General features: G+C 47.9%; 1 protein-coding gene across 2 annotated transcripts in view; it reads right to left on the bottom strand.

Annotated features, from left to right (window-relative positions):
• The window catches only part of DHX37 (DEAH-box helicase 37), a 34,179-nt gene extending 12,462 nt beyond the window's left edge, over positions 1-21,717 (bottom strand). The window contains exons 1-18 of one of the 2 annotated variants that reach the window (XM_083589827.1): positions 21,556-21,717; positions 18,974-19,143; positions 18,056-18,168; positions 17,083-17,404; positions 15,583-15,731; positions 14,006-14,098; positions 11,653-11,749; positions 10,971-11,084; positions 10,138-10,239; positions 9,036-9,150; positions 8,262-8,357; positions 6,803-6,876; positions 5,648-5,792; positions 4,691-4,767; positions 4,071-4,303; positions 2,437-2,548; positions 946-1,052; positions 394-582 (exon numbers count right to left, since the gene is read on the bottom strand). In XM_083589827.1, the coding sequence (XP_083445953.1) occupies positions 394-582; positions 946-1,052; positions 2,437-2,548; positions 4,071-4,303; positions 4,691-4,767; positions 5,648-5,792; positions 6,803-6,876; positions 8,262-8,357; positions 9,036-9,150; positions 10,138-10,239; positions 10,971-11,084; positions 11,653-11,749; positions 14,006-14,098; positions 15,583-15,731; positions 17,083-17,404; positions 18,056-18,168; positions 18,974-19,143; positions 21,556-21,652 (2,405 nt within the window). In that variant the 5' untranslated portion in view covers positions 21,653-21,717. The remainder of the gene's footprint in view (positions 1-393; positions 583-945; positions 1,053-2,436; positions 2,549-4,070; positions 4,304-4,690; positions 4,768-5,647; positions 5,793-6,802; positions 6,877-8,261; positions 8,358-9,035; positions 9,151-10,137; positions 10,240-10,970; positions 11,085-11,652; positions 11,750-14,005; positions 14,099-15,582; positions 15,732-17,082; positions 17,405-18,055; positions 18,169-18,973; positions 19,144-21,555) is intronic. The other variant, XM_083589828.1, reaches the window with a different exon arrangement.
• Between the last annotated feature and the right edge of the window lie 1,083 nt (positions 21,718-22,800).

The raw sequence follows: 22,800 nt of genomic DNA on the forward strand, positions 1-22,800 counted from the left end.
AGGACACTGCTGAATCTCTACCACATATACTTGTTTTATTAAATTTGTGACTTGTACTAAAAAAACAGAAGCAACCTATGTACAACTTATGTGCTCAGCTGGAGGCTACCATTATTCATCACAGGGTGACCATGGGCTGTGTGTCCTCAGCAGCACAGTGAGAGGAACTGCAGCAACTTTCAGAGGTGCAATTCTTTACTGCCAATGAACTACCACCAACGGGACCACACCAAAGGGGATCATTCCTTTGGGCCACCAGTTCAGAGAGCGGCAAGTTTGTTTGCTTGTTTGTTTCCTTCCACCCCACCATTCTTCCCAAAGGAGTCCAGGGCAGCAAACAGCAGACACAGACATGGAGCCAACGCCCAGCACTTCTGTTGGGGGAACGCTCACCTGTTAAACTCTTCAAAGAGCTCCCGAACCGTCAGGGCTGACACTAAGGTGATGACATATGGGAGGCAGTCCTGCTGTTTGCTCAAGGCAAGCATCTTTGCGTAACGGGGAGCCACAGGAAAGGCTGCCATTGTGGCCCCCAGGGGGCTGATGGGGCAGGTCAGCTTTGCTTCTTGCAACTTTTTCAGCCTGGAAGAAGGGAACAGGAGTCAATTCCTAGACCAGGCCTCTCTTGACTTAGTGCCCTCCAAATGTTGCTTTTAGAATTTGTATTTTTGGTGTGCTATTTATTTTGTTTATCATGTTGTTCACTGCTTTGATGGCCTCAGGCAATGGTATGATTTATGCAGTTGTAAAACAAAAACATAATTTTTCTGCTCTTTCATGGCAGCTCAAAAGAACTGTGCAAGATGGCCACCCCACTCTATCCAATGGGAGGGATGGCTCTGCACAGTGGGAGAAAAGAGAGAAAGCACAATCCACCAACCGGCATAGTTCAACTTGGTTTTTCAAAAAAGCAACAAAGACAGCAGCAATCAGTAAAAAGTCTACCTTCCAGATTTGGGGGGTTCCTGCAAGGCTCCAAGGGCTATCAACAGCTCCTCAGCAGCAACTAGCGCTTCCAGCGGCGGGGGTGTAGGAAAGGGAAAATTGACCACCTGCAAACACAAAGATGACGACACACCCGGCATGAACAGGTGAGATGCCCAAGAACTGAGTAAGATGGGCATGGAATAACTTCAGGCTTGTGGGGTCTACTCACATCACCACCACCACTAGAACCAAGAGATCCACTGACCAGACCCAGGTGCAGAACACTGGTTAAGAAATGGGGTGCCTCAGTGCGCATGCATGCCCAGTGCAGAAATTTGGTTTTAGTACCAGAACGTAGCATAAGCTCCTGCGACACAAAAATCCACTCCTGGTTCCTCCCCCACCCCAACAAACTCCTACCTTAACCTCACTACAGATTTCTTCTTCCCAGCAGCATAATTCAAAAGGGGAGGGGGGATTTGCTGCTATTAATAAACAATTGCCCATCCCCATCTGTCTGCAAGCCACCTTCCAACTTCAGCAGTGCTGGAATTCACCAAATAGTGGGGGGGGGGGCAGGCTGCTGACCAACTTATTTTAGAGGGTGGGCCAATATTACCTGGGGGTTTCAACAGAATTGTGGAATTACAGAATCATAGAGTTGGAAGGAACCCCCAGGGTTAACTAGGCCAACCCCCTGAAATGCAGGAATCTCAGCTCAAGCATCCATGACAGACGGCCATCCAGCCTCTGCTTAAAAACCTCCAAGGAAGGAGAGTCCACCACCTCCCGAGGGAGTCCAGATTTAAACCTTTTTCTTGTGCTAATTAGAATAGCAATCTTTCGAAAGTTAGCTTTCTTTTTTTCTAACAAAAAGAAAATTAAATATTATATACACACAAAATCATTAAATAGGCTTTGTCTCCGAGGCAGTTTCTAGGTTTCAGAATGATGGCCCACATAGAGTCACAATCGAACATAAATCTGTGGGGGTCTACTTCCTCCCTGACCACTGGTGACGATAGGCTAATTTAACCCTTTGACTTGATCCTTGCACCTGCAATTTGCATGGTGGGAAAGCTCCCATAGTGGGACCAAAGGGTTAACGCTCCCCACACCTGCAATCTATTTTTCAAAAAGGAGCCGGGTGATTGGTGGGGAAGGGCTGTAGCTCCGAGGCAGAGCATCTGCCTTGCATGCAGGAGATCCCAAGTTCAGCCCCCAATGGCATCTCCAGGCAGGGCTGGGAGAGAACCATGCCTGAAACCCAAGAGAAAAGCTGCTAGTCAGTGTTGACAACCCTGGGATAGATGGAGCAATCAATGGCCTGATTCAGTATAAGGCAGCTTCCTATGTTGGTGTCCCATCTAGTTCGAAGCCCTTCCCCACCATGCGGCGCCCTCCGGTTTTGAACTACAGCTCCCATCAAACCCAGGCAGCATGGCCAACTTAGACGGGAATGACATAATCCATGTTGCAGAAGGAAGGCTGCCCTAAATTGACTCCCACCTTGTCAATGTTTAGCGCTTTCATTTGCAGGATTAAATCTTCAACAGGTCGCCTAGTAATCTCAGGAGAAGTGAACTTCTCAAAGTCACTGAAGACAGCCGAAGAGTAAAGCCTAGAACAAAACAAGAGAGGAAGCCGGGGGCAGGGGGATTAGCAGCTGCCTAGAAGGCTTCAGAAATATACTTCTACACAGCTTTTGCTCCCAACTGTTGAGACCAGCTAGAGATGTGAGCCTCCTGGATTCTGCAGGGGTGCTGCATTCTAGCTGTCTGAAACCCAGGAGAGCTCCTGCCAGTCAGTGTAAACAATATTGAGATAGATGGACCAGCGGTTTTAGGATCACACAACATAAAAGAAAAATAGGATAAGGCAGGAAAAGGAAATCAAGCAAACACTGGTATTGGTTCTTAAAGATGCAATTTTTAAAAATAATGTCCTGCTAGAATGTAAACAGTTGGGGGCTCTTTTACACAGGGAGATAGAAAACGACCTTCTACTGAGGCAGACCAATGGGTCCCCCTAGCTCACGACTGTCCACACGGACTGGCAGAGGCTCTCTGGGGTTTCTGGTAAGGAGTCATTTGCAGCCCTACCTGGAAATGCCACCGGGGACTGGACCTGGGATCTTCTGCATTACCCACTGAAATTGCAGCCCTTTTACTTTGGGAAAGGGCCATAGCCCAGTGGCAGAGCATCTGCTTTGAGGGCAGAAGGTCCCAGGTTCGATCCTTGGGATCTCTAGACAGGGCTGAGAAGGGCTCTTGTAGAGGAAACCTAATGCTGAAGAATGTTGTATTCTGAGGAGACAGGTTAATTGGTTTGTACAATTATTCCCCCATGCTTATTGTCAAGGGTTTTTGGCTTGCTTTATGCTCTTGATTTGCTGCTTGTGCTTCTGGGATGTGGAAAGATCCACTTGTAGCTGAAGCTTGAGTGCCTGTCAGCAACGGTGCAGCTGCAGGATCAACTAACAACCCTGGCCCTGTATATTTGGAAGGAATTTAGATATTAGGCCAGCCAGCACTTGGCCACTCTGGATCTAAGGCAGGCACACAGGCAAACTCGGCCCTCCAGTTGTTTTGGGACTACAACTCCCATCATCCCTAGCTAACAGAACCAGTGGTCAGGGATGATGGGAGTTGTAGTCCCAAAACAACTGGAGGGCCGAGTTTGCCTATGCCTGATCTAAGGGGTATAAATCTCCCTGGTGGGGTCTGATCTTCAAGCTTTGATCTTGTTGGGTGCTGTGTACTGTGCTGCTGGAGTCTCCCCCTTATCATTCCCTGATAGCTGAATGGGGAAGTATTTTAACTTGCATATGCTATATTATTCTGCTTAAAGACTGTTTCGCTGCTTTTTATTCTGCATCCAAGCCTGCTACTTAATAAAAGTGAGGAACTTCTCTCCACTTGTGCTACTGCCACTGAATCCAAAAGAACTTGCATTTAGCAAAACAGCTCCTGGCTGAAACCTTGGAAAGCCACTGCCAGTCAAATCAAATATTTGTCATTACAGTCAATGATCAGCGTTGCCACTGCCAGTCAGTGCAGACAATATTGATCTTGAGGGCCCAGCGGTTTGACTCAGCAGAAGGCAGCTTCTTGTGTTCCTACAGAGAAGGGAAGTCAGCTGACCTGTAACAGTGGCCAGGCTCTGTGCGCCCAGCTCGGCCGGCCCGCTGGTTGGCAGATGCCTGAGACGTCCAGGTGACTCTGAAAGATGAGACTCCAGTGACTTTGTCATAGAAGCGTTTCTTGACCTTCCCACAGTCGACCACGTACTTGATGCCCGGGATGGTCAGGGATGTTTCAGCCACGTTGGTTGCTACAACACAGAGCCTGGTCCCAGGAGGATGGGGCCTAAAAACCTGGAGTACAGAAATAAAAGGGGGGGGGGGAGATCCTAGAAAAATCACCCAGGAATATGGAAACTGATGCCCACAACCTATAAATTCTGCAAGTGAGGCATACAACAAAGTGATGCAGCATCCAGTGTTCAGGGCTCTACCCAGCCAAGCCCTCCTTCCAGGATATTCTATTTTATTCCCCTCTCTGCCAGCTTTCTGCCAATTCCTACTACTCAGCATTCTGTGCCCACTGAGCATGCTTGATCCTCACTGGGCTGGTTCTCAGGTGTTTTTTGGGCTTCTGCAAACCTGCCCAAACCATTCTCTTGTGTATAGGTTTACGGGTGTTTTATAAAGGATCCATACTGGGGTTACATTTTCTGAGGAGCCAGGGAAATGAATCATTACCTTGGCTTGCTTTTCTGGTGCCAGCAAGGAGTAAAGTGGAAGAACATAAAGTGGGAGGGAGGAATCTGGGTTCTCACCTGTACACAAAATTAAAAAAACACACACAATAGCAATAAGCAAGTCTGCTGGCTGTCCAACTGACTTCACCATCTGAATCAACAGCCCCACCAGCACTCTACATTTAAAGCAGTATCATAACACTTGGAACAGTCCTTGCTTCCTCAAAGAATCCTGGGAACTGTAGTTTGCAAAGTGTTGAGAGCTGTTAGGAGGCCCCTATTCCTTTCACAGAACTACAATTCCCAGAGTGGATTAACTGTCAGTTCCTCTTCACAGGGAACCCTGGGGAAACTTTGCAAAAATGGTGTGATTTATTTGGAGTGAGAGAGAAAATGCAACAAACAGAACAGAGCAGGATAAATTAGGGCACATCGGCAGAGCATGAGACTCTTAACCGAGCCCCATGTTGGGCGAAAGATTCCTGCACTGCAGGTGGTTGGAACTAGATGACCCTCCCAGTCCCTTCCAACTCTCATTCTATGATTCTATGCGCCATGACAGCTCAATGATAAAGTCTGGTCCCAACATGTATAAACACAAGCCAGCCTCAGGGGTTGGAATATTTGGGCATCTTGCCAGCGAGGGACGTCTCTGGCAAGGGACCCCCCTAAGCCTGCACCTGTTCTTCATCACTGCAACCCACTCGCTTCCTCACCAGCCTCTTCCTCTGGCCTGAGCAACTGCGTCGGGGAGGAGGAGGAGCAGAAAATGCCAGTGCCCGCTTGCTCACCGACTTTCTGCCTGGCAAGCTAGTGGCAGGGTGGGGAAATGCATGAGGAGGAGTGGGACAGCAGCAGATGATGACAGGAGTGAGGAAGGCTCACTGAGGAAGTCTTGCCCACGGGCCCTGCAGAAACTGAACCAACACTGCCTTAGCATATTTTCCAAGAGGCAAACCTTCTTCCAGCCCATCATCTCCATATTCCAGGTCGAGATCTGAGCAAGCAGCGTCAGCATCTTCTTCAGCTCCTGCATCTCTGTCTTCATCTCCTTCATCTACTGGCATAACAGAATAGTTATCCAGATCTATTTTGGGCAGCACCTGAAAGGATCAGCAGAAATGCACAACGGGATCATGGCTGTCGAAGGTTGAAATTCAGAGCACATACAGGCACAGAGAGGCAGTGGTTTCTGAAACACTATTGCAAAACAGCCATGATCCCCTGTGGTTGACATGAGGCCCATGGAGGTGTCATGGAGGGGATGGTTGGATCCTGAGGAGAAATGTGAGGAGCTTGGAGAGTTAGAGCTGGAAGACCCTTGGAGGGTCCAAGTGGGATGGGAGGGAGATTTGTGTCAGGGACTGCCTGGATGAAGAGGAGGGGTGGGAGGCAGCAGCTGGGGAACCCAAGGGAAGCCTGAGGAGGAAGGTTCAGAGCCCGAGTTGTGGTGGGACACTGAGGACAGATCAGAGGGGGAAGGAGGGGAGGAATGGTTGGATGCTGAAAAGGCAACAGCAAGAGGTGTAGAAAGCAGTGAAGACTCTGCTGATGAAGCAGAGGAGGGACAGGTGCTGCACCGGCATCCCAGGAGCTGGGGGGAAGACTTAGAGGTAAGTAGAGGGTGAAGAGCTTCAGTCCTGGCATCTGTTTCACAGGGGCCAGTGCTGTGTGTTGGCATTGTTGCCTTGTATGTTGCTTTCTTCAATGAAGAGCTAACTTTTCTGCTTGCGCCTTCTTCTTGAGTGCTGACCTGCATCTGACCCAGCCCTGAGAACTTGGGACCCCAATAAGTGTCTGGGACTGGGGAGGAGGCAAATGTATTGGAAATAAGGAGCATTTTCATGCGTCTGGATCAAAAGGCTGTTAATCTGGGGGACCCTATTGTGATGCAGGGAAGTGGTGAGGAATCTGTCCCTATTTTGGCTTGCAATACAGTTTTCCCAGTGTGTGTGTGCACATGCGCACACACATGCGCACGCACACACACACACACCAGGTGTGGGGCAGCGAAAGCGATGGCTGCAAAGGAGCCTTGAACTGCTTCTCATTGCCTTTTAAATCTGGTGCCAAATGCAAGGGTTCCTCTTGGGAGCCCTCAATCAAAGCATACCACATTCTTTTTCCGTTTGGATTTCTTAAATCTTCGTATTTCTTCAACCGAATCCTCCTTGTCTTCACCACTGCCTGGGAAGAAGAAAGGAAGCAGCATCTACATCAATATTTTTACTTAAGAAAAAGGCTCACACCTTTTGGATTGTAGTAAAACCTCTAAGCAGTTTACTATATTTATTATCAGTGAAAAGAGTTTAAATAATTAAAAACATTTAATGATAACTAAAATTGACAGTAAAAATGATTAAAACACCTTTAGGTTTGCCTAAACAAATATGTTTCAAGCTGGTGCTGAAAACAGTACAGTGACAGAACCTCTCCAAGTATAGGTTCTGCCAAACTGAAAGATCCATTGCTCACAACTGTGGGATGAGGGTTATGTGGCAAGTGTAACAGCAATAGCCCAAAGGAGGAGGTCCCTCAATAACACAAGCAAAAAAACCAAGTCACAGACCAAATACAAAATTACATCTCTCCCCAGTGATATTGTGAGGAGTCAAGCTAGGCTGCCTTCCATCACAGTAATTTCTGAAGTACTTAAAAATTATATATATTCGGAATTTTCAAGAAAATTCATTGGATGTTTGCAAGTTCTAGAGTTAAGAGAAAAACATATTCTTTATCCACTTTTCCATGTCATGCTGAATTTTATGAACTTTTAACAAGTCGCCTCTCACTCATTTTTCCTCTAAGCTAAAAACCCTGCAGCTTTCCTTCATGGGGGAGTCGCTCCAACCCCTTGATCATTCAGGATGCCTTTTTCTGAACCTTTTCCAGCTCTAGAATACCCTCTTTGAGTTGAGCCGGCCAGAACAGTACAGAGGCTCAAACTGTGGTCACCAGCATTTTGATATTGGCAGTTTTATTTTTAATAGAGCAATGTAAAGGGGAAGTGCAGCCAGTTCCAAACAAGTTTGCTGTGTGAAACTGGCATAAATGTCTAGATCTGTGCTTTGCTGCCCTTGGTGGTGAGCCATGGAGAATTGCAGCGCGAAAAGTTCCCTGGCCGAAGGTGTCCTCCCAGACTTTCAGGGTGGCTTCACCCACCTCCGCAACCCATTGGTTCTCCCTGACCTGGAGGATATGCAAGCTTCCAGGCCAGGTTTTGGCACTGCCACGTTAACAGCCAGTCTTGGTCTGGCCTGCCAGGGTGCTATACTTGACTCTTGCTCAAATGCATGCTTCACAACCAGGGCACAAAATCATTCAACTCTGGGATTGCTGTTTTCCCTGCCACTGGACAAGGAAAAGCAGTGGCTGTCAGAGAAGTAACTTCTCACGCAAATTCTGTCCCTCAAGGACTTGAGGCAGGCCACGTGCAAAGGCTTGAAGAATGCTTTTAACAAATATGCTTTTTGGAAGAGTTGCAAGACTGCATTTATTGAGTTGGTACCATGCCAATTATTTGGGATTTTAATACAGAAATACCAATGCGTTTCTCTGAGGGCATCAGTTACCTTGGGGTGCATTTTTGCGGAAAGGGAACGATTTCCTCAGCCTCCTACACAGTGAATGTACTTCAGCCTGGCCAGTGAGGAACACCAGGATGCCCCCTGCAAGAAGATAAAATATCTTAAAATTAGGCCACAGGCATTGTGGAAGCGGGAAATGTGGCAAGAAGCACCAGTGTCTATGCTTTGAAATAAAACATTATTCAATGTCTTCTTCATAAAAACTGTCACAATTTATTTTTTTAAGTCACAGATTTTTGTCACATCAAGGCAACATCTGTACTATACATTTAAAGTAGTGTCATCCCACTTTAAACAGTCAGGGCTTTCCCCATAGCATTCTGGGAACTATAGTTTCTTATGGGTGCTGTGGGTTGTTAGGAGGCCCTCTATGCCCTTCACAGAGTGGTTGAATTGCCAATCCCTCTCCTCAGGGGATTTTCTCCAGTTCAGGCAAGTCTCTAATTTGGTTGAGACAACTAAAATATTCTTGCAATTCAGAAAGAATTTCAGCGTACTGAAACCATAAAGTGTTCTTTCCTGCACCCACCTCTTAACCTTTAAGTATGTAATCATACGCCTCCGGCTCACTATTTATCTAAATTAAAAAGCTCCAAATGTGGCCAAGTTCCCTCCCGGGAGTGTTGTCTTCAGCCCCCTGATCATTCTGCCCTTTTCTGAACCTGCTCCAGGACATAAAAGAGAATCACTCCAGTTCCTTATTTGAAAGCTAATTTTATGGTTTTTATTACAGACAAAAGTCTGTGCCAGTCAGCTTACCTGATGGCAACATTCGGTGAATTTTACAGACTTTCCGGAAACATTCTCCATTATAATCATCCAGTGGGGTCCTTTTGTTAAAATGAACTGCCACAGGAAATTGCCTCGCATCCACCTACAGAGAAAACAATACAGGTAAAGAAAGAGCAGGTGCCCAGAATGACAAAGCATGTCTATTTAGACCTGGGGAACCTCTGGCTCACAGGTCCCTTTTGGCCTGCCAGGGGCTTCAATTTGGCCTGTGAGGCCATTTCATCCAAACCACACCCACCCACCTGTGATGCCAGCTAACGGGCAAGAAGATGTGGTTTAATCCTGCATTGGCTCTATGCCTCCAGCAGGGAACAGGATCATGAAGCCAAGGCAGCAGGATTTAATCTCTGCTCTTAAATGAGCAGAGATTTAAGCCTTCTCGAAACAGGAATATGATGGGAGCTCTTTTAAAATGGTTCTCAAAAGTGTTTTTCTTTAAGCTTGTGCATCCCACCCTGCTGCTTGCCCACTCTCAGGAGAAGAGCAGGAGCTGCGCTTCTGAGAAAGCTGCAATCTCCACTCCTGAGCTGGAGACCGCCGTGCCTGAGGGAATTATTGCTAAAAAAATTATACTGCCCTATACCCACAAACATGAGTCTGACCAAACTGCGGGAGGCAGTGGAAGACAGGAGTGCCTGGCGTGCTCTGGTCCGTGGGGTCACGAAGAGTCGGACACGACTAAACGACAACAACAACAATACCCACAAGTATAGACAGGAACCTCCCAGACTGCCAGGGCCCACAGGCCAGACACGGACACTTCCTTGAAGAACCAGGTCCCTCCCCTCACCCCTCACCAGCCCTGATACATGCCAGGAGGGAGGCTATGGGAGGAGGAGAAGGAGGAGTGCCCGTGCTCAGGCCTTTTAGGGCTCAGCAGCTCTCTCAAGGGGATGGAGTCTGGTGGATGCAGTCCAGAGACAGGAGGCATCAAAGGCAGATGCAGTCTGGTGGATGCAGTCCAGAATCCTTTGACCAGCCCTGCTCCCCTCTCCAGGCTTGCCACTTTCCCTGGGGCCTCTGGTGTTGGAACAAAACCCCTATCACCAGTTGAATGTCACACTGTTACCTGTATAACAGGAGGAGGACTGGCAAACAGTTTCTTGTTGGTGGTGAAATCTTCCACACGCAGTGTGGCAGACATGATGATCAGCTTCAGCGGATGTCCTTTCTGTCAATGTGTAAGAACAAAAACACAGGCAAGAAGGCAGGAGTTTTGCTTGGTGGAGATAAGATGTAGCCAAATCTGGAGGAACTTGATGTAAGATCTTTGAAGACTGTTCAGAAACTGCCAGCAGTATTCTAGCAGCTGAATGACAAATTAACTAGGCCTATGAGCATATTATGCTCAAAACCTATTTTTGAGATTTCCCCCAAAAAAGCTCAACAACTTTGGCAACCCTACCTTATCTGTTCCTGGACCAAATTTAAAGTGTTGCTATTTATTCATTCTCTTACTTTCAGCATCAATGTGCCTTCATGCAAAGTTTGCACAGAAGTATTAAAATAGTAAGAATCAAATGGAAACTGTGAAACATCAGCTGTGAAACATCAGTTTAAGGAGCACTGGAGTCCTAGTATTTTCAATGCGTGAATGTAAGATCAAGCACATATGATTACAGTGGACCCTTGGGTTGTGAATGTGATCCGTGCGGGAGGCACATTTGCAACCCGCAGCGCCGCATCTGCGCACGTGTGGGTCACAATTCGGCTCTTCAGCGCATGTGCAAGCGCCGAAACCCAGAAGTAACCCATTCCGGTACTTCTGGGTTTGGCACAGTGCGCAACCTGAAAACACGCAACATGAAGCGTCTGTAACCCAAGATATGACTATATTTGTAAAAACCAAAATAATCAAATGTTAGAATGCTATTGATACGTAACCCCCCTTTCCCTCCTTACCTTGGCTCTGAGTGGCACAATGCGTGATAAAAGACCAATCAGGATATCCGTATAGATGCTCCTTTCATGAGCTTCATCGAGAATAATGACCCGGTACTTGGACAACAAGAAATCCTGGGAAGACCAAAAGGGTGGGTGGGTGTATGAGGAATACCACAACCACACATCAAAATTCAACCAGACTTATCAACTGATTTGATCTTTAAGGGGGAATTTGTGGCCCAAAACCTGCATGTGGGTCTAAGCAGGCTGGGCTGATGGGAGTGGAAATCAAAAACATCTATGCCCCTAAGCCACTTCTTCAAACTGAACATGGTTCTGAGGACCTCACAAGGAAGTGCAAAACCCTTCTCTCATTCCTGAATCTGAATTCTGGTTGGTTTTTTTGCGCGCGTGGGGGGGGGGGCCTGTTGCCTAGTGACTCAGTCAATGACCACCCATCCAGTTCAGCTCCATCCTTAGCTGTCTCTTAGTCACCCTAAACCCAGCCTAGTGCCTTCCACATCTTTTGGACTCCAACTCCCATCAGCCTCGGTAAGCATGGCAGATGGCCAGAGTAATGAAAGTCTGGAGGGCAGCAGGTTGGGAACTGGCTGCGTCTAAAGTATGTCAACATGTTAAGAAGTAGCATTACATAGGCACAGCTGCATTTCGTTTCTGAAAGGAAGAAGAACCACCATACCTTCTGGATTTCCTTCAACAACACACCATCTGTCATGAATTTGATTTTGGTGTCATCTGTCACGTTTCCTTCGTAACGGATTTGGTATGAAATCACCCTGAGGACAGAGGATGAAAGGAACTCTGGGATCAACCCAACATCAAACAAACCAGCACTCTAGAACAGGGGTAGGCAACCTAAGGCCCGTGGGCCAGATGCGGCCCAATCGCATTCTCAATCCGGCCCACGGAATCAGCGTGTTTTTACATGAGTAGAATGTGTCCTTTTATTTAAAATGCATCTCTTGGTCATTGTGGGGCATAGGAATTCGTTCATATTTTTTTTCAAAATATAGTTGTCCCCCACAAGGTCTGAGGGATGGTGGACCAGCCCACGGCTGAAAAAGGTGGCTGACCCCCTGCTCTAGAACCACACACAGTCATAGAATTGTAGAGTTGGCAGGGACCCCAAGGGTCCTCTAGTCCAACCCCCTGCAATGCAGGAATCTGAGCAAAAGCATGATGATAGATGACCATCCAACCTCTGCTTAAAAACCTCCAGTGAAGTACGTAGACTCCACTTCCTTCTGATGGAGTCTGGTCCACTGAACAGCTGCTACTGTCAGAAAGTTCTTCCCAATGTTTAGTCAGATTCTTTCTTGCAACTTGAGTCCATTGAATTGGGTCCTACCCTCCAGAGCAGCAGAAAACAAGCTTGCTGCCTCTTCCATGTGGCAGCCCTTAAGATATTTGAAGGTGGCTATCATAACTCCTCTCTGTCCTCTTTTCCAGTGTTTGGAAGTATGACCCACTAAAATATTTTAGACCCATGGCATTTGCATTTTCAACATCGCTGGGACCTGGCTACAACCCCCTTCTTACTCACTTCTCCTTATAGCTACAGCTGCCTGCCCCATGGACACAACATCCCGCCCCACAACACATCCCACTGTGTAGCCAAGCATTTTGAGTTGGACCACAGGCCTTCAGCCAGTGGGTTGGGGCCCACAGATGGGGCACAAGGCCATCCCAGGTGGGTTGCAGCAAGGCTGTTGCTGCTTCATCAGACCCCAACTAAGGCTGACCAAACCAAAGGAGCACTGCCTGGGCTGGAACTCAATTCTTCTGGAGAGACATTTGTTTTATCAGTCTCCCTGGGCGCTGCAAAGTGGTAGGAGAAAGGCAGGAGCGTTTTCCAGTATGAAATGTATTTCTGGCCTGTTGTGTGTCCCACCTTCATGGGAGTCCTCTATGAAGCAGGGACAGCCCTTCACTTTCTAAGGCTTTCTAGACTTCTAGAATGGAAGTATGCTGGGCACTAGAATACACAAGTGTCTACTGAGGTGGGAAGCTCAACTGCACAGCGGTTGCCATTATGAGTCTGTTTTTAAAAACTCCCTGGGTTTCAATAGCTCCTCGGCCTTTTGGTTAAGAACAAGTATACAAATCACCAGTTTTCATTTACTAGCTATGCTAAGAAAACACTATATACCGTATTTTTCCGTCTATAAGACGCCCTCATGTATAAGACACCCCCTATTCTGGGGGACTCTGATTTAAGAAAATGGGGGGAGATGTATCCGTGTATAAGATGTCCCCAAATTTTTGACATTATTTTTTAGGAAAAAAACCTAGCATTATACACAGAAAAATACGGTATACTTTTCTGTGGATTGCCATTTTACAGCTAATAATGTGCCCTATCAGCGCTATTATGTATAAATCAAAGCAAGTACTGTATGTGAGCATGGGTCCCATGTGGCAGGAGAGGAGTTAGAGGTGGGTCAGGTGATGATCACTGAGCCAGAGTATGAACTCCAGCCAGGAAGGAAAGCACCTATTATGCATGCTCAGACCCCGACTCCTAAATGGCTGGGGTCTGCCCTGAGAAAAACTATCCCAGTAAAAACACCCGCTGGTGGCAACACATCTCACACAGGACATCATCTCTGTACTCTGGTAGGCATACTGAGACTTGCCCCATGTTGTTCACAATGTCCCAACTCTACCAGCCAATGACATGCAGTGGAGAAGGGGGAACATGCAGAGTGACTGATGTCAGGATATGGGGTGACTTCATTACTTGGTCAAAGAGCAGGGGAATAATCAGAAGTGGAATGCAGTGAATGAGCAGCTCCACCTTGTGACAGCTCACTTTCCTGAGTTCTGAACACGTCCCAACAGTGGGCTGGCCAACATTTGTTCCTGGCTTCTCAAAACCTTTTCTGATGTCATCTGAAGCAGAGGCTTCCCCCAACCATCACTTGGCTGAAGGCACAGACCTTGGCAAGGCCAAGGGGAGTTGGTAGGCCAAAACACTTGGAGAGAAGGCTGATCTAAAGAACACTTTCTGGAGTCTGTGCAAGTACGCTTACCTATGTGATAAGTTCATCTCCTTTGCAACACGCTGGGACATAGAAATTGCAGCCACACGCCGTGGTTCTGTGATTCCGATGATGCCGCCAGGCCTACAAGAGCAGTGAACAAAAGATTATTACTGTCAGCAAGGAAAGAAAAAAGGAATTGGGGGGGGGGGAGAAGATCATGTTGCAACACAGCCCCTGTTCCTTCAGTTCTACACAGAACTGAGAAGAACCCAAGGGAAGAACTACATTTTATCTTACTAACAGCCTGAACCCAAAGCATGGTGCAGTGGTTAGTGTCAGGTTAGGACCTGGGAGACCAGGGTTCAAATCCCCACTTGGCCATGAAGTTCACAGGGTGACCTTCAGCCATCAATGTCTCTTAGCCTAACCTACCTCACAATGTTGTTGCAAGGACAAAACAGTGAGGGGGGAGAGGCATGTAATTGCCACTTTGAGATTCTTGGAGGAAGGCTGGGATAGAAATAAAACAGCAACAACTGCTGGCTGACTAGTGCAAATTAATGTTTGAGATTTACCCTCACGACTGTCACACACTGACTCTCACTAACGCACAAAAATGTTGGTAGGTCACAATGCCAAAAGTAGAAGCCACTACTGATGAGTTCCACTCTCCAATACCGGCCTTTGCCAAGCCTGATGCTGCTGGACTACAACCCCCATCAGCTCTAGCCAGTGCGGCTGACGGTCAGGGATGATGGGTGTTGTCATCCACCATCATCTGGTCGGCACTTGGTTGGGCCAGGCTGGTCTAGGCACAGCGATGCTCTGCTTTCTTGCCCTGGACCATGCCCCTCTGCCACCCTTTGCCTGCGCAGTTCCTTTCTGCTTCCAGTGCACAGCCCCAGTCTTCTTTTATCTTTGGCTTTTCCGCTTCTTTCTAACTGCATGACCCCACCAGATATTATTTCCTCTGCTCCCTGCTTTCCAGGCTTATTTTGCCTCAGGTCATTTATAAAAGCAACTGAAATCTTCATAGTGACACATATATTTAAAGGTAAGACAGTCCCTGTCCAGACTCAACATCCAAGAGGCACAATAGAAAAAAGAGAAGACAAGAGCAAGTGTTGTGGGCATCTGCTCCTTCACTGGCTGTGCCACTCGCCCTTGCCATGATGCTGTTCCTGGGAGCTGAGGCCAGAGTGTGCCTCCCTTAATCCCTGCAGTCCCAGGGCAACTGCTTCCTGAGCAAAGAAAACATAAGAAGCGGCCTTATGTTTAAAAAAGGTCCTCTGAATTCAGTGATGTCTACACTGGTCCTGCATCCTGGGACCTCCTTCTATTTGCAATCTTCCTGTGTGTAAGATTATAATCCCAACCTAACAGACAACTTTCTTTTCCAGCACAGAAGCTGGGCTACAAACGGGTTTACTAGCTCCCCCTGAACACCTGAAGATTCTGTGCCATCACACCAGCTCAGCCAATCACTGTCAGAGTACAATTATTGTTTTTGGAGGGAACTCCATGGCAAAGGAGAAGGCAACTTGTCAAAGCACCAAAATCTAGGAACAATGATATTTTTTCCTCTTGGCATAAAATAAGTGGTGTTTTTTTAAAAGGTGTAATACCTGGCATATCCTGCTTCGTAGAGAAATTGAGGGACTTGCGTGGTCTTCCCACTGCCAGTTTCTCCACATATGATAACAATAGAGTTCTCATTGATGGCTTCCATTATGACTTGTTCTTCGGCAAGGATTGGGAGCTTCAGCCTGGCTTCCTTTCAAAGCAAAGTTACATCTTTACATAGGCAAAGGGTCAAATTACTGATCTAAAATGAATTAAAATGGCATCAAACAATTAATTTAAAGTAACTTCCAGTGGTGTAAACTTAGGGTGCAGTCTTCTGCATGTTTACACAGATGTATGTCCCACTGTGTTCTGTGGAGCTTAATAATCAGTTAGTGTGTTTAGGGTTGCAGCCCTACGAATCAACATACAAGCAGTATCTTGCTGCAATGGGAATTTAATCCTCTAAGGAAACCAGTAATCTAGTTTCTTTGTCATGCCCAAGAATTTTAAACACTACCATGGGTAATGTCAGATTTCTGACATTAGGCAAGTGCATAAATCTGAGGTAAAATTCACCTCATTACTTGGCAGAGTGTTACCAAAGGATACACAAGTGGTAAGCTTCCGTGGTGAAAAGTGGGAGACATATATTAAATGAAATAAACAATAAGCATAACCACTTGGTGAAACTGTTGCCTGTCCCATCCTTCAAAGAGGCTTTTTAAAAAAAACAAAAACAAAAAACTGCTTTCCTGTTTCTCTATATCTCTGCCAGGGGTTCAAGTGTGAAGGGGGAAATTCTCCTCTCTGTGACAAGAAATTTAAGAGGCCAAAGATGGGCATGTTATTCTGAGAGGGTGGGCATAACCACTTGGCAAGCTGGTCTTCAGCATTGTCTGACCATGTAATGAGGAGAATTTCACCTCACATCCGTATGCAGAAGTTGAAAAATTTCCCTCACCATACTGAATGTTGAGACGGGCAGGTCTGAGGGCACGTGATGTAGACACCTTGATAAAGCTAAGCAGGGCCTAGTCTGGTTAGTGCCTGGATGGGAGACAGTTTGGCAACCCAGTGCCCACAACCCTGAGCTTCATGATGGATCAATGACAGGATATATATGCACCAATACAGGCAGTAGCCACTTAGGTGCCTTCCAGATCGTGTTGACTACAATTTCCCATCTTTCCAGCTAACTATCCATGCTGACTGGGGCTGACGGGAGCCGGAGTCCAACTACACTTTGGAGGGCACCTGCACTAAATAAATAAAAATGAGCTCTTTAGGTCCAAATTTTGACCTCCTCTGTTCAGCTCCAAGGTCACAAATATCATGTGCCCAAGAACAATTAAATCAAAAGATTCCACGTCTCAAAACACCCCCAATTTATTGTTAACAGAAATACTAAAAGGCATTTTGTGCGTGGAATCTGCATGCAACTTCTGCAGAGAAAAGTGTCATGAATCTCACATGGGTGACCCACTGTTGTTGCTGCTGCTGCTGCTGCTGCTTGTGATGCAACAGGGTGCATTTTTGGCTTGTTCGCATTCAAAACTGACCTGAATCTCGGGAGATCTGTCCACTGGGATGAACACAGTAGGCCCCAATGATGGCTTGGGAGCATGAAAATGTTGCTTTGGTGTGCTGGGTGGAGATGCAATGGCTTTCTTTGGCTCCTCAGGCAGCAGGAGAGTGCTAGGAACCTCTGGGGCTGCCTTTTCTGCCTGCTCTTCTGGCTCCTTTTCCTCCTCCTCTTCCTCCGAGGAAATCTCAGACTCCTCTTCAGACTCTGCCTCCAGTTCAGGTCTGCATCTTTTTCTGTTTGCACCACCAACGCTTTTAATTATTTCTGGATGAATGGCACTCACTTCTTGGATTGCCCTGAAACACCCATGTCACATTGACACACGAGACAAGTCCACCCCAAAGCACATCTAAGATCCTCAGATGCAACACAGCAGGGATAAGGAACTATTTTTCTGTCAGGGGCCACAAGCCAAAGCCAAATGTGGATGAAATTGGAGCAAGAAGGGGGTGGAGTCTGTAGCATTGCAGAGTGCTCTCTCTCTCTCTGCCACTCCATCACTCGCTTTCTTTGCCACCCTGTCTGTTTCTCTCACTCTTTCTCTAGTCCCCCCTCTCTTATTCACACCCTCTGTGCCATCTCTCTCTCATACACATACTCTTTCTCACGTCACCCGTCTCTCTCTGTGTGTGTCCCCATCTCTCTCCACCTTACCCATCCCTCACTTTCTCTCTCTGTTCCCCACCCCTCCAGCTCTCTGCAGCATTTGGAGGGCCATATGGAACGAGGCAGGGACTGCATTCAGCCCCTGGGCTACAGGCTGCCCATCCTGCTTTATAGAACCAGAGACACCAGCTAAGAAGATGCACTCTGAAAGCTGGAGATCTCAAGGGAAGCTACATGGGGAGAACACCCCACACCTGCTGCGAATCACAAAAAGGCCAAAGAAGGGAAGAGTATGTCCACACTGCAACAAGAGCAACAAGCTGGACGTACCCAGAACTTACCGTTTAGGCTGGTACATCCGGTCCCCTGTCCCTATTTTGGATGTGGTATAAAACATCTTCATCTCGGCCTCGGAAGCCTGGACTTCACTCAGCTTTCTCAGCAACTCCGCTCGCTAGGATTAGAAAGAGTTGTATGAAGCAAGTCTGACCTAGGAGGCGTTCACACTAGGATAGCACTTTAAACAGTGATGGCTTCCCCCAGAGAATTGTGGGAGCTGTAGTTTGTTAAGGGCGCTGAGAGTTGCTAGGAGACCCCTCTGCATAGAGCTATAGTTCTCAAAAATGGAAGAGGAGAATTAACTCCTCTTCCCAGGGCACTCCAGGAATTGTAGCTCTGAGATGGGAAGAAGGTCTTCTAACAACTCTCGGCACTCTTAAAAAACTACAGCTCCCCAGATTCTTTGTGGAAAGCCAAGCGGTATCATATGCTTCAAATGTATGGTGTGACTACAGGCCTCACTAATACTGGGTGGTGTGTAAGATTTTCCTAACAGTTCAAATACAGTGGGAAGCAAAATGAAGAGTGCCTTGTATATGCTGTGATGCCACAGAACTTCCCTCACCCTGCAAAAAGCGGAGCAGAGGGAGAGACCGGCAGAGGGGCTCGATTGAGATGCCAGCTCCACTGGGTTCCTCCTCTCCCAGAACTGCTTACATTCTAGCAGGGCATTATTTTAAAAATTGCATCTTTAAGAACCAATACCAGTGTTTGCTTGATTTCCTTTTCCTGCCTTATCTTATTTTTCTTTTATGTTGTGTGATCCTAAAACCGCTGGTCCATCTATCTCAATATTGTTTACACTGACGGGCAGGCGCTCTCCTGGGTTTCAGACAGCGGATACTCCCAGCCCTCCCAAAGGATGCCGCGGGCCACATGTCTCCTTGGTGTTCTCTTGGCCTCCACACTCCAAAACATACCTTTTCCTTCTTTGCTTTCTGTTCCAAAACCTTCTGCAGGATTTTCTTCTGCTTCTTGGTCAGCGGCTTCTTTTCTGGGGCCTTTTCAGAAGTTACTTTTTTATCCTTGGTTTTCTGTGATGGGAGGACCAGGGCGTTACACTCATCCACTCCTTTTGAAATGGCTGCATCTGGAACAACAGAAAGAAGGGCTTGTTTTGGTCACCACAATATTCAAACGGGGAGTGGGGGACCTGTGGCCTTTCAGACGTTGCTGGGACTGCAGCATCTGGTGGGACACATGTTCCCCATCCCAGCTTGAAGTATTTTCAGCACAATCTTGTGCACGTTTGCTCCAGTGTGAGCCCTGTTCAGCTTAGTGACGTAAGAACACCAGGACAGCCTCCTGGATCAGGTCAGTGGTCCATCTAGTCCAGTATTTTCTCACAGTGACCAGCCAGATTACTGCAGGAAGCACGCAAGCAGGACATGAGCACAACACCACTCTCCCCTCTTGTAGTTTTCAGCAACTGGTACACAGAAGCGTAATGCCTCTGATACTCTGATATAACTGTGTGTAAGACTGCAGTGTTTAAAGGCAGCATCCGTTGTTGGCATCTGTCTGTCTCGAGAAACAATGGGGTGCGCCTCTGGGGGTGAAGTCAAACTGTTGTATTAGAGGTCACCCCAAGTGACCTCTCTGGGACACAAGCCTTGGCAGTGTGTACGGTGGTCCTCGGCTGCCCAGACAACAGGACCCCCCTCTCAGCCTCACTGATGTGGTCCAAAGAAAAGCAGAGCAAGGTGTTTGACACCAGCTTGGCTGCAGGAGTTGCCGGAAGGAAGCGTACAAGGCACCATCCAACTGTCTTAGGGACTCCACTCTGGATTTGTGTAGGGTTTGCTCCTTAGCCTTTCCTTCTCCTGAAGAAATCCCTCAAGGCAGTGGAGGTTTAGGATCAGAGTTTTCCTTCTCCTAGATGGGCTACCTTCCCAGGCTGACAAGCAGCATCACACCACTTACTTCTGACCTCTTCATGGAAACTTGCAACTGATCCATGTACCATTCACAAGGGCACAGTAGGGCAGCGTATAAGTGTCATGGGAAAGTGGACATATGCACAGAACATGATCAGAGCATCCAAGGGAGCAAAGCATAATTTTTATTCATCATATTTATAACCTACCCTTTCCGCACCACCCCAAAGCCTTTTTACACCACTCTTCAGCCAAAAGGACTCCCAGAGTGAATGACACCAACCAACAGGAACCCTAACAGGATGCTGTGTCTATGATCCAGCTCAGTATTGTCTGAACTGACTGGCAGCGACTCTTCAACATTTCAGACAGGGATCTTTCCCAAACCTACCTGGAGATGCAAGGGACTAGACCTGGGACCTTCTGCATAGCAGTGAGCTATGAGCCTACCCCAACTATGGACTCTCATGAGAACATAATTAGAGCCCTGCTGGGTCATGTCCACAGCCCGCCTAGTCCAGCATCATTTTCTCCAAGCCCAAAAGAAGAGACCTGGGTAAAACAGCACTCTCTCCTGCAAGCTTACAGAATAAATGCCATGACAAAAGAGGGAGGGAAATAGACGGAGAGGGAGTTAAGAGGTGGGGGGAAAGAAGCAAATTCAAGTTATTCAGTCAAACTGAGCTGCTCTCTCAGCAGCCCATAAGAAATGTGTATTCTACTTATAGAACTCATTGCTGCAAGAAGCAAGGAGGGCCACTAGTTTAGACAAATTCATCAGAGGGGGATAAAGGCTATCAGCAGTGATTAGCTATGACAACTAGATAAAATAAAAACAATGTAAGCTACCCTTGGATACCAGATGGTGTTTGTGGACTCTTAGAGGCAAGTTCTTAAAGGCCCCCTTAAATTTCATGACACCCTAGTCCGGTCAGCTGGGGCCCTCCAGTTGTTGCTCTGCCGCAGCTCCTGCCACCCCAACCTGCAGGGCCAGTGGTCAGGGGTGATTACAGTGGTACCTCGGGTTACATACGCCTCAGGTTACATATGCTTCAGGTTACAGACTCCACTAACCCAGAAATAGTACCTCGGGTTAAGAACTTTGCTTCAGGATGAGAACAGAAATCGTGCTCTGGCGGCGCGGCAGCAGCAGCAGCCCCCATAGGCTAAAGTGGTGCTTTAGGTTAAGAACAGTTTCAGGTTAAGAACGGACCTCCGGAACGAATTAAGTATGTAACCAGAGGTACCACTGTGTTATTAATAATAATTTATTACATTTCTAAGCACCCGAGGATCACAGGGTGGTTTGCAATACAAAAACACAAACATATACACCTCAGTACCAGTACAAAACAACAGCAGCCCTGCACCATCCCCAGCTGGCAGGACTCGTGGTCTGGGATGACGGGAGTTGGGGACCCGAGGGGGGAAAGGCTGCTTCAAAAGGCCAGAATTCTTTAGCCAGCCGAAGGCCTGGGAGAAGAGGGACGCTTTTGCCTGGCACTAAACCTATGTGAGGAAGGCGCCAGGCGAGCCTCCCGGGGGATGGGGCGGGGGGGGGGGTCCGCCTGTGCGGGAAGGAGACCCCGGGGAGCCCCTCTCTGCGGGCCGGGGCGCCGACTCACCGCCCAGCTCCAGCTGCACGGGCTCCGGGGGGCCCCGCGGGCCGCGGCTCTCCGGGCGGCGGGCCTTCCAGTTGCGCCTCTGGCGCGCTCTGCCCATCGGGGCGACTCGGGGCGCGCAGCTCGCCACGCGCACCGCCAAACAACGAGGGAGCCGCGCTTCCGCCTCCCGGGAGCCACGGGGCCGCCAGTCTCGCGAGAACGGGCACCAGCTCACGTGGGCGGGGCCTGGGGTGGCCAATGGAGCGCCAATGGGGGGCGGGCATTCTGTCCCGCGTGGCCGGGTGTTTTCTGCCATGAAGAAACCAAGCCCCAACCTCAGGGCGCCTCTTGCTCCCCCGCCCAATGCTCGCCGGGGATCTTGCTTGAGGAGGCCTTCTCAAACTCTTTTTCTGGGCCACACGCGCAGAATAAAAATTTGCTCGCGCCACACCGAATTTTCAATTGATGAAGCTACGTTGGAAGACACAACTAGGATTGTCCTCAGTATCGCTTGATGCTCTTGCTTTCATTCTGAAATGTTATATACCCTCCCTGCCCGCGGACTGTCTCGCCAGAGTGGTGCATGCTCTGGTTATCTCCCGCTTGGACTACTGCCATGCGCTCTACGTGGGGCTACCTTTGAAGGGGACCTGGAAACTACAACTAATCCAGAAAGTGGCAGCTAGACTGGTGACTGGGAGCGGCCACCGAGACCATATAACACCGGTCCTGAGAGATCTGCATTGGCTCCCAGTACATTTCCGAGCACAATTCAGAGTGTTGGTGCTGACCTTTAATGCCCTAAACGGCCTCAGCCCAGTAGACCTGAAGGAGCATCTCCACTTCCATTGTTCTGCCCGGATGCTGAGGTCCAGCGCTGAGGGCCTTCTGGCGGTTCCCTTACTGCAAGAAGCAAAACTACAGGGAACCAGGCAGAGGGCCTTCTCGGTGGTGGTGCCTGCCCTGTGGAACGCCCTCCCACCAGATGTCAAAGAAATAAGCAGCTATATAACCTTTAGACAGCAGCCCTGTACAGGAAAGCTTTTTAAGGTTTAATGTTTGATTATGTTTTTTCAAAATGTTGGAAGCTGCCCAGAGAGGCTGGGGAAACCCAGCCAGGTGGGCAGGGTATAAATCATCACCACCATTTCCTGCAAATCATATATCTGTATATATCTATAGGTATACACAATGCTACTCTGAAATGCTACTCTGAAATTTGCCAACCCCTCTTGCCCCACCCTTTGAGAACTACTTTAGTTTAAC

This window comes from Podarcis filfolensis (assembly GCF_964270895.1).
Source record: "Podarcis filfolensis genome assembly, chromosome: 16".
NCBI classification, from domain to species: domain Eukaryota; kingdom Metazoa; phylum Chordata; class Lepidosauria; order Squamata; family Lacertidae; genus Podarcis; species Podarcis filfolensis.